At 41.5% G+C, this 14837-nt stretch overlaps 1 protein-coding gene across 1 annotated transcript in view; it reads right to left on the bottom strand.

Moving 5' to 3' along the window:
* LOC116719978 (myosin-9-like) overlaps positions 1-14837 on the bottom strand; it is a 41623-nt gene that overhangs the window by 13505 nt on the left and 13281 nt on the right. Inside the window, exons 11-25 of the mRNA XM_032562893.1 lie at positions 14065-14208; positions 12698-12793; positions 12540-12616; positions 12265-12459; positions 9769-9942; positions 9493-9666; positions 8295-8409; positions 7442-7626; positions 7222-7343; positions 5852-5921; positions 5609-5769; positions 5402-5510; positions 1316-1447; positions 1021-1227; positions 58-195 (exon numbers count right to left, since the gene is read on the bottom strand). Of these exons, the coding sequence (XP_032418784.1) occupies positions 58-195; positions 1021-1227; positions 1316-1447; positions 5402-5510; positions 5609-5769; positions 5852-5921; positions 7222-7343; positions 7442-7626; positions 8295-8409; positions 9493-9666; positions 9769-9942; positions 12265-12459; positions 12540-12616; positions 12698-12793; positions 14065-14208 (2099 nt within the window). The remainder of the gene's footprint in view (positions 1-57; positions 196-1020; positions 1228-1315; positions 1448-5401; positions 5511-5608; positions 5770-5851; positions 5922-7221; positions 7344-7441; positions 7627-8294; positions 8410-9492; positions 9667-9768; positions 9943-12264; positions 12460-12539; positions 12617-12697; positions 12794-14064; positions 14209-14837) is intronic.

Consider the following 14837-nt stretch of genomic DNA (forward strand, 5'->3'; position numbering starts at 1 on the left):
TTAAAGAAATCATTTTAACCGCCATGTTCTCGTGGAAGGAGACGTTTAGTCAGAAACCTTGTTGAGCTTGCTATTCTGGTCGTCCAGCAGAATGATGTCTTCCTCCATTTTCTTCAGTTTGGCATCTGTGGTGACTTTCTCCATCTGAAGCTTCTGCCTAGCTGCCTCCTCCTCATCCAGCTGCTGCTCCAGCTCCTGGACGAGTAAAACCAGCAGTAAGGTTAATGCTTAAATACACAAATAGTCAATACACTTTAAATAAACAAGAAATATCAGACAAAAGGAAAAATAAAAATGAGAAAGCTTCCAAAATTAAGAGAAAAAAGTATCCTAAACAATCATTTCATTTGTGACAGCACTTTGTTATGTTGCGTTTTGCCTGTTCAAAATCAATTTTAACGTTTACCTCCTTTTTTGTTGTCCTTTCTATTATTCAACTGGTTATTTGTTATTTTGTAGATCAATATTTCTGTTAGTTTTATATGCACTAATTGGTGAATAAAAAAAACACAATGCTGAACCAATTAATCCTGATGAAATTATAGTCAATTTAGTAATCGATCAATACTTAAGTGGAGTACTGTACAAATGTATACATTTTGGATTCAATAAAAAAAATCCTTTGTAAATATGTTATATTCAGAACTTTAAGAGGTTTAGTTTTAGCTTCACCTGGTTTAAATTCTGTAAAAAATAAAAAAAATAAATCTTTGGTTATGCACCTTTTGCTATCCAATTATCAATCAGTTGATCCAAAATAAACAGATCAGATTTTCACAAGTTGATGTTACAAATATTTTTTAGCTGTAGATGCATCTTTTGCTACAAATGATCAAGTAAACACTATAGGCAATACAATGTTTTTATTTTATAAAGGAGCTCAATTATTTGTTTATTTGCATTGTTTAATGTACCTATAGTATTGCATAAAGACTAGAATTAATTCTCAGAATGACTAAAATAATTGTTAATTGCAGCCCTACACATAAAGGGGTAGCATGCATTCCACAGTCGACTGACCGTGATGTTCTGCTGCATCTTTTTCTTCTCCGTTTGCATCTGCGTGACCCTCTCCTCCTCTTCCTCCAGCCGGGACTCCATGTCATGCAGGATCTCCTCCAGCTCCTGCTTCCTGGCGGCCAGACGGGCTCTCATCTCTTCAGCCTCGGCGCACAGCTCCGTCTCTGCGTGCAGCTGCTCCTGCAGGGCCTGCTTCTCTGCACTCAGCTGCACAGAGCCAAGTCAGACAGACAGCTAAAGGTTCACAAGCTCTTCTGAATTAAAAAATAAACGTCAATCTATTGCAAAGACTCACCTGTTGCTGCTTCGCCTCAAATTCTTTGAGCTGCTCCTCAACTTGGATTTGTTTCTCCTTCACCTTGAGCAGCTCCTCTTCCTTAGCCAGCATCTCCTCCTCCTGCCGAGACACTTGCAGCAGAGGCTTCACCTGGAGAGGAAAATTTAAAACTTTAAAAATGTATAGTTTACGCAATACAGGGTCATAAAAAAAAATTCAGTTTGAGTATTGCACACTTTAAATGTCTAGATTTTTAACACCCAAGCTCTGATCCTAACACGCTTGTTCAGAGCAAAGTGAACTGTATCCATTTCTCATTTTGCTTTTTGTCATCTTCCTAAAACAAACATCCAAGTCAGGGGTGTCCAAAATATGGTTCGGGGGCCATTTGCAGTACTCAGACCAATTTTTTGTGGTCCTTGATTACTATTCAAGGATAGTCTAAATTAGAAGTTTTTCACTGATGGCAGGCTGTTAAAAAATACAATAAAAATTTAAAAAAGGCTAAATGTAAAGTGCAACACAAAGTATTCATCCAGGTTTCTGTTTTCAATTTAATGTAATTTATTAATAGTTACCAAAAACATTCAGTGACTTTTACTAAAATTCAGATGAAGAAATAAAACAAAATCCGTTTCTTGTTGCTGAAAAGACAAAAACACATCTAGTAAAATATCATCAAGCTGGAAAATGTAGGATATGTTTTGTTGTCTTCTTTTAAATTTGGCAAATTTACCAGACCCTTTGTTTAACCTCTACAATAATTTACAAAAATCCGATTGCTTTGCTTATTTCATTAAAATATTGTGAGTTGAGTACGTTGGGGTTTACCCCGGTGAACGAGAGGGTAGCATCCCTCCGCCTACGGGTGGGGGGACGGGTTCTGACTGTCGTTTGTGCTTACGGGCCGAACGACAGTTCAGATTACCCACCCTTTTTGGAGTCCTTAGAGGGGGTACTGGAGAGTGCTCCTCCTGGGGACTCCCTTGTTCTGCTGGGGGACTTCAACGCTCACGTGGGCAATGACAGTGAGACCTGGAGGGGCGTGGTTGGGAGGAACGGCCCGCCCGACCTGAACTCGAGCGGTGTTCTGTTGCTGGACTTCTGTGCTCGCCATGGATTGTCCATAACGAACACCATGTTCAAGCATAAGGGTGTCCATATGTGCACTTGGCACCAGGACACCCTAGGCCGCAGTTCGATGATCGACTTTGTCATCGTTTCATCGGATCTGCGGCCGTATGTCTTGGACACTCGGGTGAAGAGAGGTGCGGAGCTGTCCACTGACCACTACCTGGTGGTGAGTTGGCTCCGGTGGTGGGGGCGAAAGCCGGTCAGACCTGGCAGGCCCAAACGTGTTGTGAGGGTCTGCTGGGAACGTCTGGCGGAATCCCCTGTGAGACGGAGCTTTAACTCCCATCTCCGGCAAAACTTCGAACACGTCCCGGGGGAGGTGGGGGACATGGAGTCTGAGTGGACCGTGTTCCGTGCCTCCATTGTCGAGGCGGCCGATCGGAGCTGTGGCCGCAAGGTTGTCGGTGCCTGTCGCGGCGGCAACCCTCGAACCCGCTGGTGGACACCTTCGGTGAGGGATGCCGTCAGGCTGAAGAAGGAGTCCTATCGGGCCTTTTTGGCCTGTGGGACTCCGGAAGCAGCTGATGGGTACCGGCGGGCGAAGCGGCATGCGGCTCGGGCGGTTGCTGAGGCAAAAACCCGGGCGTGGGAGGAGTTTGGAGAGGCCATGGAGAAAGACTTCCGTACGGCTTCGAGGCGATTCTGGTCCACCATCCGGCGTCTCAGGGGGGGGAAGCGGTGCAGCACCAACACTGTTTATAGTGGGGATGGTGTGCTGCTGACCTCTACTCGGGACGTTGTGGGCCGGTGGGCAGAGTACTTCGAAGACCTCCTCAATCCCACCAACATGCCTTCCACTGAGGAAGCGGAGCCTGGGGACTCTGGGTTGGGCTCTCCAATCTCTGGGGGCGAGGTCGCCGAGGTGGTTAAAAAGCTCCTCGGTGGCAGGGCCCCGGGGGTGGATGAGATCCGCCCGGAGTTCCTTAAGGCTCTGGATGTTGTAGGGTTGTGTTGGTTGACGCGACTCTGCAATGTCGCATGGACATCGGGGGCAGTTCCCCTGGATTGGCAGACTGGGGTGGTGGTCCCCCTGTTCAAAAAGGGGGACCGGAGGGTGTGCTCCAATTATAGAGGGGTCACACTCTTAAGCCTCCCTGGCAAGGTCTATTCAGGGGTCCTGGAGAGGAGGGTCCGTCGGATAGTCGAACCTCGGATTCAGGAAGAGCAGTGTGGTTTTCGTCCTGGTCGTGGAACTCTGGACCAGCTCTACACCCTCGGCAGGGTCCTGGAGGGTGCATGGGAGTTCGCCCAACCAGTCTACATGTGTTTTGTGGACCTGGAGAAGGCGTTCGACCGTGTCCCTCGGGGAGCCCTGTGGGGGGTTCTCCGGGAGTATGGGGTACCGGGCCCTTTGATACGGGCTGTCAGGTCCCTGTATGACCGGTGTCAGAGTCTGGTCCGCATTGCCGGCAGTAAGTCGGGCTCGTTTCCGGTGAGAGTTGGACTCCGCCAGGGCTGCCCTTTGTCACCGATTCTGTTCATCACTTTCATGGACAGAATTTCTAGGCGCAGCCAAGGTGCTGAGGGGATCCGATTTGGTGGCCTTAGGATCTCATCTCTGCTTTTTGCAGACGATGTGGTCCTTTTGGCTTCATCAGATCGTGATCTGCAGCTCTCGCTGGAGCGGTTCGCAGCCGAGTGTGAAGCGGCCGGGATGAGGATCAGTGCCTCCAAATCCGAGGCCATGGTCTTGAGCCGGAAAAGGGTAGAGTGCCTTCTCCGGGTCAGGGGGGGTGTCCTGCCCCAAGTGGAGGAGTTTAAGTATCTCGGGATCTTGTTCACGAATGGGGGAAGAAGGGAGCGGGAGATCGACAGGCGGATTGGCGCAGCGTCTGCTGTCAAGCGGGCGCTGTACCGGTCCGTCGTGGTGAAGAGAGAGCTGAGCCAAAAAGCGAAGCTCTCGATTTACCGGTCGATCTACGTTCCCACCCTCATCTATGGTCATGAGCTTTGGGTCATGACCGAAAGAACGAGATCGCGGATACAAGCGGCCGAAATGGGTTTTCTCCGTAGGGTGGCTGGGCTCTCCCTTAGAGATAGGGTGAGAAGCTCAGTCATCCGGGAGGGACTCAGAGTAGAGCCGCTGCTCCTTCACATCGAGAGGAGCCAGTTGAGGTGGCTCGGGCATCTGGTCAGGATGCCTCCTGGACGCCTCCCTGGTGAGGTGTTCCGGGCACGTCCCACCGGGAGGAGGCCCCGGGGAAGACCCAGGACACGCTGGAGGGACTATGTCTCTCGGCTGGCCTGGGAACGCCTCGGGATTCCCCCGGAGGAGCTAGAAGAAGTGGCTGGGGAGAGGGAAGTCTGGGCCTCCCTTCTGAAGCTGCTACCCCCGCGACCCGACCTCGGATAAGCGGAAGAAGATGGATGGATGGATGGATGGAGTTTGTCGTTTATTTAGCAGGAAGAAAATTAGTTAAAATCCTAAAGACAAATGATCACAACTGACAAAAAATAAAATATCTTGGACCTTTAAGTGACAATGTGTTGTTTTTTTTTAATATGCCTCATTTTTTCTCCCACATTTTTTCTGACACTAATAAAAACTAAACTGCTTTATAATAAATTTCATTTATGGTTTCAGTTGTGTAAAGCTTTTGTTCCCATTTAATTGATTGTTTTTGGTTGTTGTGTTTAATTTTCTAAACAGCCACTAACACCGGAACAGCAAGACATTTTAAACATTCAAAATAAGAGTTTGTTGATCTTTGAGAAAACAAACTTGCATTATTCTACTTGGAAGAAGGTCTGAAAACCAGAATTATCGTTTATCGCAATAATTTCTGGGACAAGTCATCGTCCAGCAAAATCTGCTGCTTATTTTGGATGTTTGATGCACAATTTGAAAAGAGTTTTAAAAACTGCCATAAAGTGGAAGCTGCGGTCCAGATTTCTCTAATGATCCAGATGTTTGGTGATGTGCTGGTTGAATTACATTTTACGGTACTGAACAGTTTCCATTGATCTCACCTTGGTGAAAAGCCTCCACCACTTCCAGTTCCTGAGTTTGAGGTAAGCTGCACAGTTTCGCTGGATGACTTTCATGGCAGTCAGTTGCTGCTGTCGCTTAGCGAAGGCTCTGGGATTATAAGCAGAAACATGAAGTTATTGTTCAGTAGAACGTTAGAAAGCAGAAGTGTGCAAAGGGTTACAGTTTAAATATCAATGTTTTCTTACTTTCGGGCTACATATCCTCTGCACCAGGCCTGGAAACTCATGATCACGTCAGTGATCTTCAAGTCTCTCTCCTCCTCCAGGTGGGCCAAGACTCCAGCTCGGAAGAACACTTTACTTTGGCCGATTCGGTACAGATTAGGGTCCAGCTCCAAGGCTTTAATCTGTTTGAATCAGGATGCATGGAGCATGAGCTAACTGATGACATTTTAATAAACCGCCGACATCTGAAGCTGAAAACATTACCATGAGCACACAGGCTTGCTTTCCATCCATGAACCCCTTTGGGATGGCATTTGGAGTGAGGATTTCATACCTGAAACACAAAAACAACCAGAATCTTCAAGGAAGCCATTTCAGATGTGCATTTTGATAAATACTAGCATATTTGATAAATTAGTAAAATTTGGGGGGTTTTGAAGATTAAATCTTTGGAAAATCTGGATTTTGTTTCCCCACCATTGCACTCCATCTTGTTTGACAAGCTTCTGTTTTTATTTTGAATTCAGGTCACCTCTACGGCAGAATATTAAGTCAAAGCTAAGATTTTTTTGTATTTTTTAATTACAAGAATTCTTGTAATATGTATTCTTATTACAAGAACATATGGCTGGCCAATAAATCAATATGTATCGAAATAGACATGTGATCAATACCAATAGATAATAGAGAATTTAATAATTTCAACATCTCTCAGCTAGCCAAGTATGGTTGGTGGAATCAACTCAGTCCCTCACTCTTTGGTTACCTAGCAACTCTCTCACTCCTTGGTTACCTAGTGACCGGTTGAGTAACTTGCCCAGCAGCAGTTTAATGTTTTGCCTCATAACTGCTTAAAAATAACCTGCATGGAGTGAAAACTGGATAAGACAACCACCAATTGGCAGAATTTTATATATTTAAAGCAAAAAACTAATCAATAATTATAGATAAATTGATATGAAATGTTTATATCGTGGCACGTCGCTACATTAGGAGAATGAAGTAGTAATTTTATGAAAACTGATGAATGTTTAGCATCTTGTGACATTATACTTTGACCCGTTTCAACAAATAAATAGAAGCTTTATTGTAACCAATACCAAGGTTGGTTTTACAGATAATTATCAGCAGAAAGACTTTGAAATAATTGAAAAAGCAACCATTTCTATTTAATAAAAAAAAAAAACCTAACAACAACCATGGACTGAGCTGGTCACATCTGATCTCAAAGTTTTTTTTACCCTCATTAATGAGGACTTATAATTTTACCGGAACGTCTTAATTGTATCTTTATTCTGACAATATGATTTTATTCTAGTAATATAAATTCTTAGTCTGGTCCAAATGCCATATTGTCCAGTATTACACCCAATATGCCTCACAGGAAGGGGTGATTGAAATAAGTCACTTTTTTGAAAATATTTTGTTTGCAATTGTTTTTGAGGAGGCAAAACATGCAAGAAAAAATATATATTAAAATCAGATATAGTATGAAAAAAATTAATTTTATTTTTAAGTTACATCACACAGACATTCACAACCTAACCCTGAATATACACCAAAACAATAAACATGTTGAATTTAACAGAGTGATAAAAGAGTCAAAATATTAAAGTAAATTTACAAAGCATCACCTCTGTCTGAACTCCTGGAAGACGATCCGGTTGGGGAAGCCCTGTCTGCAAATACGAATTCCCTCCAAGACTCCGTTACAACTCAGCTGATCCAGAACCAGGTGAGCGTCCAGTTTACCAGCCTGACAAAACATGAAAATCACAGATCACAACTGGACTTGGATTTGTGCGCAATCACTAGTGCAACACCTGGAGAATTGCAAAAGCGGCAACGTCGTACCTTCTTCTCGTGGTTAGGGATGATGCAGCGCACAAAGTTGGGGTTGGTGTTCCTGAGCGTGGTCATGAGGTTCCCCAGCTGCTCCTTGTACAGCTGGCCGACCGTGCGGAACATGCCTTTACGGGTCTTAAAGGGCCCCGAGTCGGCCATTCCTGCAACCTTATCCAGGCCAACGATGCGGTCCACTGGGAAATCACAAGGACATGCAAAAATATAAATAAATGCAAAGTTTCACTTTCTCTTCCTTACACATTAAGGAATAAAACACCTTTTTTATTTATTTATCCTTTAAAGTGGTTAGTGACAAATTTAGCCATTTTTCCCTGAGTTACTGGAGCGATTAGGAACTTGTGAAGCAATAATCGCTGTGCAGTAACTGACAGATGGTTTTTTACACAAACGAGTGTATGTGACGTTGTTGTACCGTTGTAACCAATTAGAAAGTTTAACTGCAGTTCCCCCGCCAACCTAATGGGGGCAGCACTGAGATAGATTTCAGCCCAACTATTGCAGAATAAACAAATTTACACAAAAATGTCAATTTGCACAGAAATAAAAGATTTTACCCTTAGGGACTAATTTATAAATTTTATCTTTAAAAAACAGTCGATATAGGGTTAAGTTAGTATTTAACTTCCACAAGAACAATTTTTTTTGCATTTAGACATATTTCCAAACAGTTGAATTTGTCTTTGCCGACTTGCAATGTGCAGCAAAAGGAGACGAGCTAACATTTTAAAAATTGACCAGTTAACATTTTCAGCATACTCCAGGGTCCTTAAACTAAAAGGTCTGAAGTTCACTTAATGTGCAGCTTTTAAGTCAAAACAATGAGGAGTTTCGCTCAGCTTACCGTCTCTCCAGAGGTCACCAATAAACTTGTCAGTGGACTGGTTTAGCAGGGTGGCCACACACTCATTCAGGGGGTCCATGTTTTTCATCAACCATTCGTTTGCCTTGTAATCCACCTGCAGAGAAAACGTTTGGAGTTAAAAGAGATCATCTTTATCCCTCCAGTCAGCTGCTGACATTAAATCAATAAATCCTCTCTCTGTGGGTGAGAAGTCATGAACGGTTATCAGAATATGCAAAAAAATAAAGGAACTACGAGGATACAGGATAGATCAAGTTTGTCAACCTCTGCAACCAAGAGATCAAATATGTCCGACTTGCTTTTCTGTTTGTACATGAGCTGCAAGGAGACTAATTATTCAACATCTAAATAAAGACTTTGAAAAGAAATCTGTCGACTAAAGTGGTGATGCAGTTCTTGAAGTGTTAAATGTGGGTCAAAGGTGACCTATTATGCTTTCTTGAATAGGTTAGGATAGGTCTATGAGCTAAACAAAATAGATTCATTACATTTTTTGCACAAAATTAGTCTTGGATAATTGGATTTCAGTCTGCTCAGTTCTGCCCATTTTGAAATCCTTTCAGAATGAGCCGTTTTAGGGTCTCATGTCACTTTAAATCTAAATAAGCTGCAGCTGGAAATGCTCCCAACTCAATGTTTTCATTTGCAATTGAAAACAGATGTCTATTATACAACCATCCATAAATGAAAAGCAGAAGTGGAGCCTTCTGCACAACCAACAAGAATGCAGCAAGTGGTTTCTGGATGGCAAGTCGACAACTAAACACTTTTCTTTTCCAGCAGCCATTGTACAGCACGTGCAGCAGTAAGACCAGCGGACCAAACGTTCTGGAACTCTGCTTGGTTGCTAGGTGACAGGCTGGCCTTCACTGAGGTTGCTAAGTAATGGCGCAGTGCTCATCATTTGAGACTAAATTGGGAGGTTTTCGAAAGGACTCATTTTCCAGGCACTAAAAAACTTCTGTTTTCTTTAAACACTATGGCTGTTTTTAGAAGAAGCTTAAACCGAAGCGGAAAAACAAAAAAATGAAAAAAGTGAATTTTGTGCAATAGGCTCCTTTTACGCCAATTTGATGAATTTATCTAATCTAAAAAGGTTTATTTTTAGGCTTCTGTGTCAAGTTTGCTCATCTTCAGCTAAATATTTGGTGAAACAAGAACAGATGTATGATCGAACCTTTCCTGCGTAGTGAATAATGCAGAAATCGGCATCATCTTTGAGTTTCTTGGGTTTAACAAACTTCGGATTAGTTCCCTGCTCCTGAGCCAGTTTCTCCACAAACGTCTTGTCGGTGGCTTTAGGGAACCAGCACTCTTCGTCCAACAGGGCCAGGACACCAGGAGGACCATTCTGGGACAAAACAGAGAGGAATCTTTACCACCGCTATACATGCTGTGGTTTCTACTGAAAGCAGCCGTGCAGTTAATTTGATTTCAGGCAGAAAAGTCGTACAGGTTTTTCTATGAGGTCGATGCAGGGCTGCAGGTCCAGGCCGAAGTCGATGAAGCTCCACTCGATGCCCTCCCTCTGGTACTCCTCCTGCTCCAGGATGAACATGGTGTGGTTGAAGAGCTGCTGCAGCTTCTCGTTGGTGTAGTTGATGCAGAGTTGCTCGAAGGAATTCAGCTGCAGGAAGGAATTAAGTAGATTATCTCAATTGGGCTGTGGGCTTATAGTACAATAAGAAAAAAATATTTTCCCCATACTTTGTGAAAACAGGTCAATATGAAAGTGAACAGGATTCATCCTTCTAGGGCTGGGATGATTAATCAGATTAACTTATTTTGGTGCGTTCACACCAAACTCGTTGAGCGCATCAAAAATGCGTCTGATGCTTCAAATTTGTCGCGTCTGCACTTTGAATGCAGACACTTGACATTTTGCTCTACACCTCGCGTTTCACACGTCAGGCATGTCTGGTTTCCATCCATTCTTGACGTATCAAAACGGTTCAAATTGTGCCGCATTAGACATATAAAAGGCACAGTGAAGGGCCCTCGATGCACCTCAACTCTGAATGTAAACTAGACGCACTCGATTACTTGATTGGCAATCATTTCAGACACTAAAAAGGCAATATGCTGGAAAAACAGTCTGAGAAGTAACTAAGACCAAGCTGTGTGTGTGTGTGTGTATATATATATATATATATATATATATATATGCATGCTGTTTTTTATATGTAGAAAACAGCATGTGTTTTCTGGGGGGTCAATCAATAAAATGTGTTAAAAATGTCCTATTAAGCACCTTTTGCTGTCCAATTATTTATCGGTTAATAAAAAGGAAAACAAATTGGCCCTCCAATGTTGATGTGCAGTCAAACAGAAATAACAGCTTTTCACATGTTTATGTTAGAAACATTTTTAGCTGCAGATGCATCTTTTGATAAAAATGATCAAGTGTTCACTAAATAAATGCCATTTTAAATGTTTTATTTTTAAGAATTTAATTGTTTGCATGTTTAAAAAGGTTTAAATGAAAAACAAATTACAGAACGAGAAACTTTTTTTTATCTGACTAATCATCAGAATTGATAGATTAATTCATTACTAAAATAATTGCTAGCTGTGGCCCTACAGCTTTCTGTTCAAGTTTAGACTGCATGAACATTTGTGTCAGACCAAACCACTAAACATGTTTTTTTGTTTTTAATAGATTCAGATGAAATGAATTAAATGACACCAGATAGTTGAATTTGGGTGAAGATGGTTGAGGTTTTTTTTATCATGCAGGTTAACAGGCTGCAGTCTTGTTAACATGAAGCCATTTTATCCGACTGAGCTGTGGGAAAACATCTTTAGATCATAAAGCAAATAGGCTTGGCCCAGGCAGTCACACAACTCCATGTTTAACCAGCATCCAAGTCAAAAGATCAAAGACTTCGACTCATTTTGCATGACCTTCATGTTGATTTACTTCAGTTAAAAAAAAAAAAAAAAAAAGTGCAGCCAATCTAGAAATCTGAAAGTTTGACATAATGGATTTCCATCTGTAGCAGTTTAAAATAATAGATTTGAGTGCTCTGATTCACTGCAGAGAAATTACCAGAAATTATTTCTTTGTTATTGTTGCACAAAAATGAAAGCTGAAGTCGTTTTTCTTTTCTCCGTTGCATTGGTAAACAGTAGCTTCAGGGACCGACTCCTGTTGTTTAGGCTGCAGGTGGGAGCAACACCATCTTATTTGCAATTTTTTTTTGCAGTTTGCATGTGAGGCAAGACCTGCATTACAGCTTTGCTGTTACTAAACAAAACATTACGATTCCGTCTGGGAAGAATAAGACAGAGATCCAGTTTTTCGCCATGTGGACCAAAAATTGCCAAGTTGAAAATACTTGCAGGTCATGAATATTCAATATTCATGTAAAAAGGTCAATGTTTTCCTGCATGACAAACTAAGCAGATAACATTTAATGATAAATTAGTCTGGTTTTTATAGACAGGAATCTATAAAAAGTCTGAATCTAGAACATTAGTTTATTCAACTTAACTTATTGCTGCACTTAATTAAGGTTGATTAATATGACGCACCCAAATCTGCTTTTGAGTCGGCATTAACGCATATTCATGTTACATTTTCTGTTAAATTGAACTGGAGAAACATTTTGCATTTAATATGATTTGTTAGTAATAGTTCTACCCTAGGTCACATTATGTGAAAACTAAAAAAATATTCTATTAAGAAGCTTTTTAATCCGCTTAATTGATCAAGCTAAAAACAGATCAGCCCTAATAAGTCAAGTTTTTAGCTCCTTTCCTAAAATAATCTGGCATCCAAAGGAATGCCATGTTGTTGCATGTAAGGTAAAAAGAAATTTGTATTTTTTCTGCATTTATATTGTCAAATATAGAATAATGTACTAATGTCTTTAATTAGATAACCGATTAGTTGCAGCCCTTATTCACACTGACAAATTAAAATTAAGTGTACTTGTCAGGTAATTACTTCAAAGATCTCAAATCCGGCGATGTCGAGGATGCCGATGAAGGACGCTCCCTGCCTCTTCGTCTTGTCCAGAGCCTTGTTGATCCTCATCACCAGCCAGCGGAACATCCTCTCATACGAAGCTTTGGCCAGCGCCTCAACAGCGAACTCCGCCTGCTCCTGGGTCTGGGCCTTCTGCACATAATCCCTTCCAACCTGAAGACAAAACCATAAACCTACGTCACAGAGAGGAACCTCAACGACTCCGTCACGCCGAAGGAAGCTGCAGTGCCAACCTTGATTCTGGGAGACAAGATGGCTCTCGTGAAGTCGGTCACATTGATGCCCAGCAGGTGGCAGACTTTCTGGGCAGCTGGGAGGGAAATAATGGCAGACATGGCAGGATGAGCTTTGAGAATAAAATGGATAAAATCTGGTGAAGGTTGCGGCGTACCGGTGTCGTCAGGCATGGATGCCTGGTCTGAGTTGCGCTCCTTCTTGAACACCATGTTCCCCAGCTGCAGCACGGCGGAAATCACCTTCAGCAGACCTGAAAGCAAAACAACCTACGTGGTAATCCCAACAGAACATCCACTTATACAATCACAATTAAGTAGACGCGTGTAGTAAATAGCTACATCTATTTGAGTAACTTTTTGAAAATGATTTGACCTTTATTGTGCCAGTAATATGTAATTTTATTATGAACTAATTAACTGATATATATTAATTTCAGCAATGGCACTTGACAAAATGTAATATCCGTTTTTCACACCTGTTGACTACATAAGTTTATTGTGTTTTGATTATGTAAATCACTTTATATAGCACATTTCAACAACAAAGCGGTTTAAATAAACTTGGACTCATTGAGTAACTATTGCTACTCGAGTAAAATTTCTTGATACTCAAATACTTCAATGAAAAGCAAACATTTTAACCATCTCATGCATTAATTATGATCCTTTATGTCAGGATTTTTTCCCCCAAAGTGTTTCTGACAGAAAATAATGTCGTAAAAAAAACTTTGGGGATTTTTTTCTAGGTGATCAGTTGTAATTTTCCCCAAATACAAAGTCGTTATTTGGAAACTACATCAGTAGTATTAGCCTTTAGGGGTTACTTGATGTCACAATATTTTTACCTGCGAGAATAGGAGGAGGGACTAAATATTCCCGAGTTGCTTTTTCATCTGTCTGTCATGTTGGATTTAACAAAAATTTGTTGCACTTGCAGTGGATGGCCAGTAGTGGGCAGTGGACACTAATGGTCCACTTCAGTGGTCTGTGTGCATTTATAACATAAAAATGGCTGTTTGATAGCTGTCCACTGCAGTGACCGTTATGCATGAAAGGGTTAAATCAAAGATGTACGAGGCAGTTTTGTTGTTCCATCTGTTGGATCCGTAAGTATTACTTTTATGCAAAGTTCAATATTGAAAATTGATTTGAAAAGGTTTTGCTTTTGTTTGAAGGCGTCATTTTGTAATCAATATTTGTCTGTAAAATGCCAGAATTTGCAGGTAGCTCTATGTTTTATCTTTTTGATGACATCTTAAAATATTGAATCAGATTTTATGATCAGTTTCTCAAACTTGAGTAGCTTTTACTCTTAATTTCTTGGGAAGCTACTTTGCACTTTAACTTGAGGAAAAAGAAAAATGTTGAATTAGTGCAACTCATACTACAGTAACATTTCTGGTCACTCTACCCTCCTCTGAATTAAGTCAGACAATCTGTTGGGTTAAAGGTAAAGACTTTCAAAGCTGACAACTTTAATTGAAATGTCAGTGTAAAAAATAATAAAAATTACTGAAAGTACCATTAATTTCCTCTTCAGGGATGCTCATGATGTTAAAGGCCTCCATGGTTTCGACAAACAATTCCTTGTCCGTCTGCCCCGGGATGGTCACTTTTCCGTTGGACAGGAAACGGTACTTGCTGTAATCCTCCAGACACAAATCAGCTGCAAAGGGAGCAAAGATAAACATCAGCTCATCTCACTTTTATTAAGTGAAAAAGGAATCGAGCAACTATATTCCTAGTCCAAAAAACAGACATGATTCACCTTCTAGACTTATAAATCTGGAGATTTAGCCTTTTGAAAGTGCAGCACAGGTTCCATAGAAGGGTTACGTCACACAATTTGCTGCTAATTGCAGCATTATTTCAATACAAATACCTAAAGGGGACCTACGATGAAAAATTACACATTTCTATGCTTATTTTTGGGTCTCAACTGCTCCTAAACACAGCCCAGCTGTTTTCTGGTGTCTGGAAAACGCACCGTTTCAAAAACCTTCCACAGGGCCGTTACCTAGCAACCTCAGTCCACATCACCTATTGGAGTCTTAGCACGTTCGGTCAGCTGGTTTTAAAGTTATACAATGGCTACTGGAAAAGTCAAGTGTTTTGTTGTCGACTCTCTATTCACTTGCTGCATTCTTGTTGGTTGAGCAGGAGTCTCTACTTCTGCTTTTCAAAGATGTACTGTTGTATAATTGAGCCTCTGTTTGCAGCTATTTTCATGAGTGAATGTAAATATTGGATTTAAAGTGACAAGAGGAACTAAAACAGCTCAAACTAGGCAGAACT

Source organism: Xiphophorus hellerii, chromosome 5 (assembly GCF_003331165.1).
Source record: "Xiphophorus hellerii strain 12219 chromosome 5, Xiphophorus_hellerii-4.1, whole genome shotgun sequence".
NCBI classification, from domain to species: Eukaryota; Metazoa; Chordata; class Actinopteri; order Cyprinodontiformes; family Poeciliidae; genus Xiphophorus; species Xiphophorus hellerii.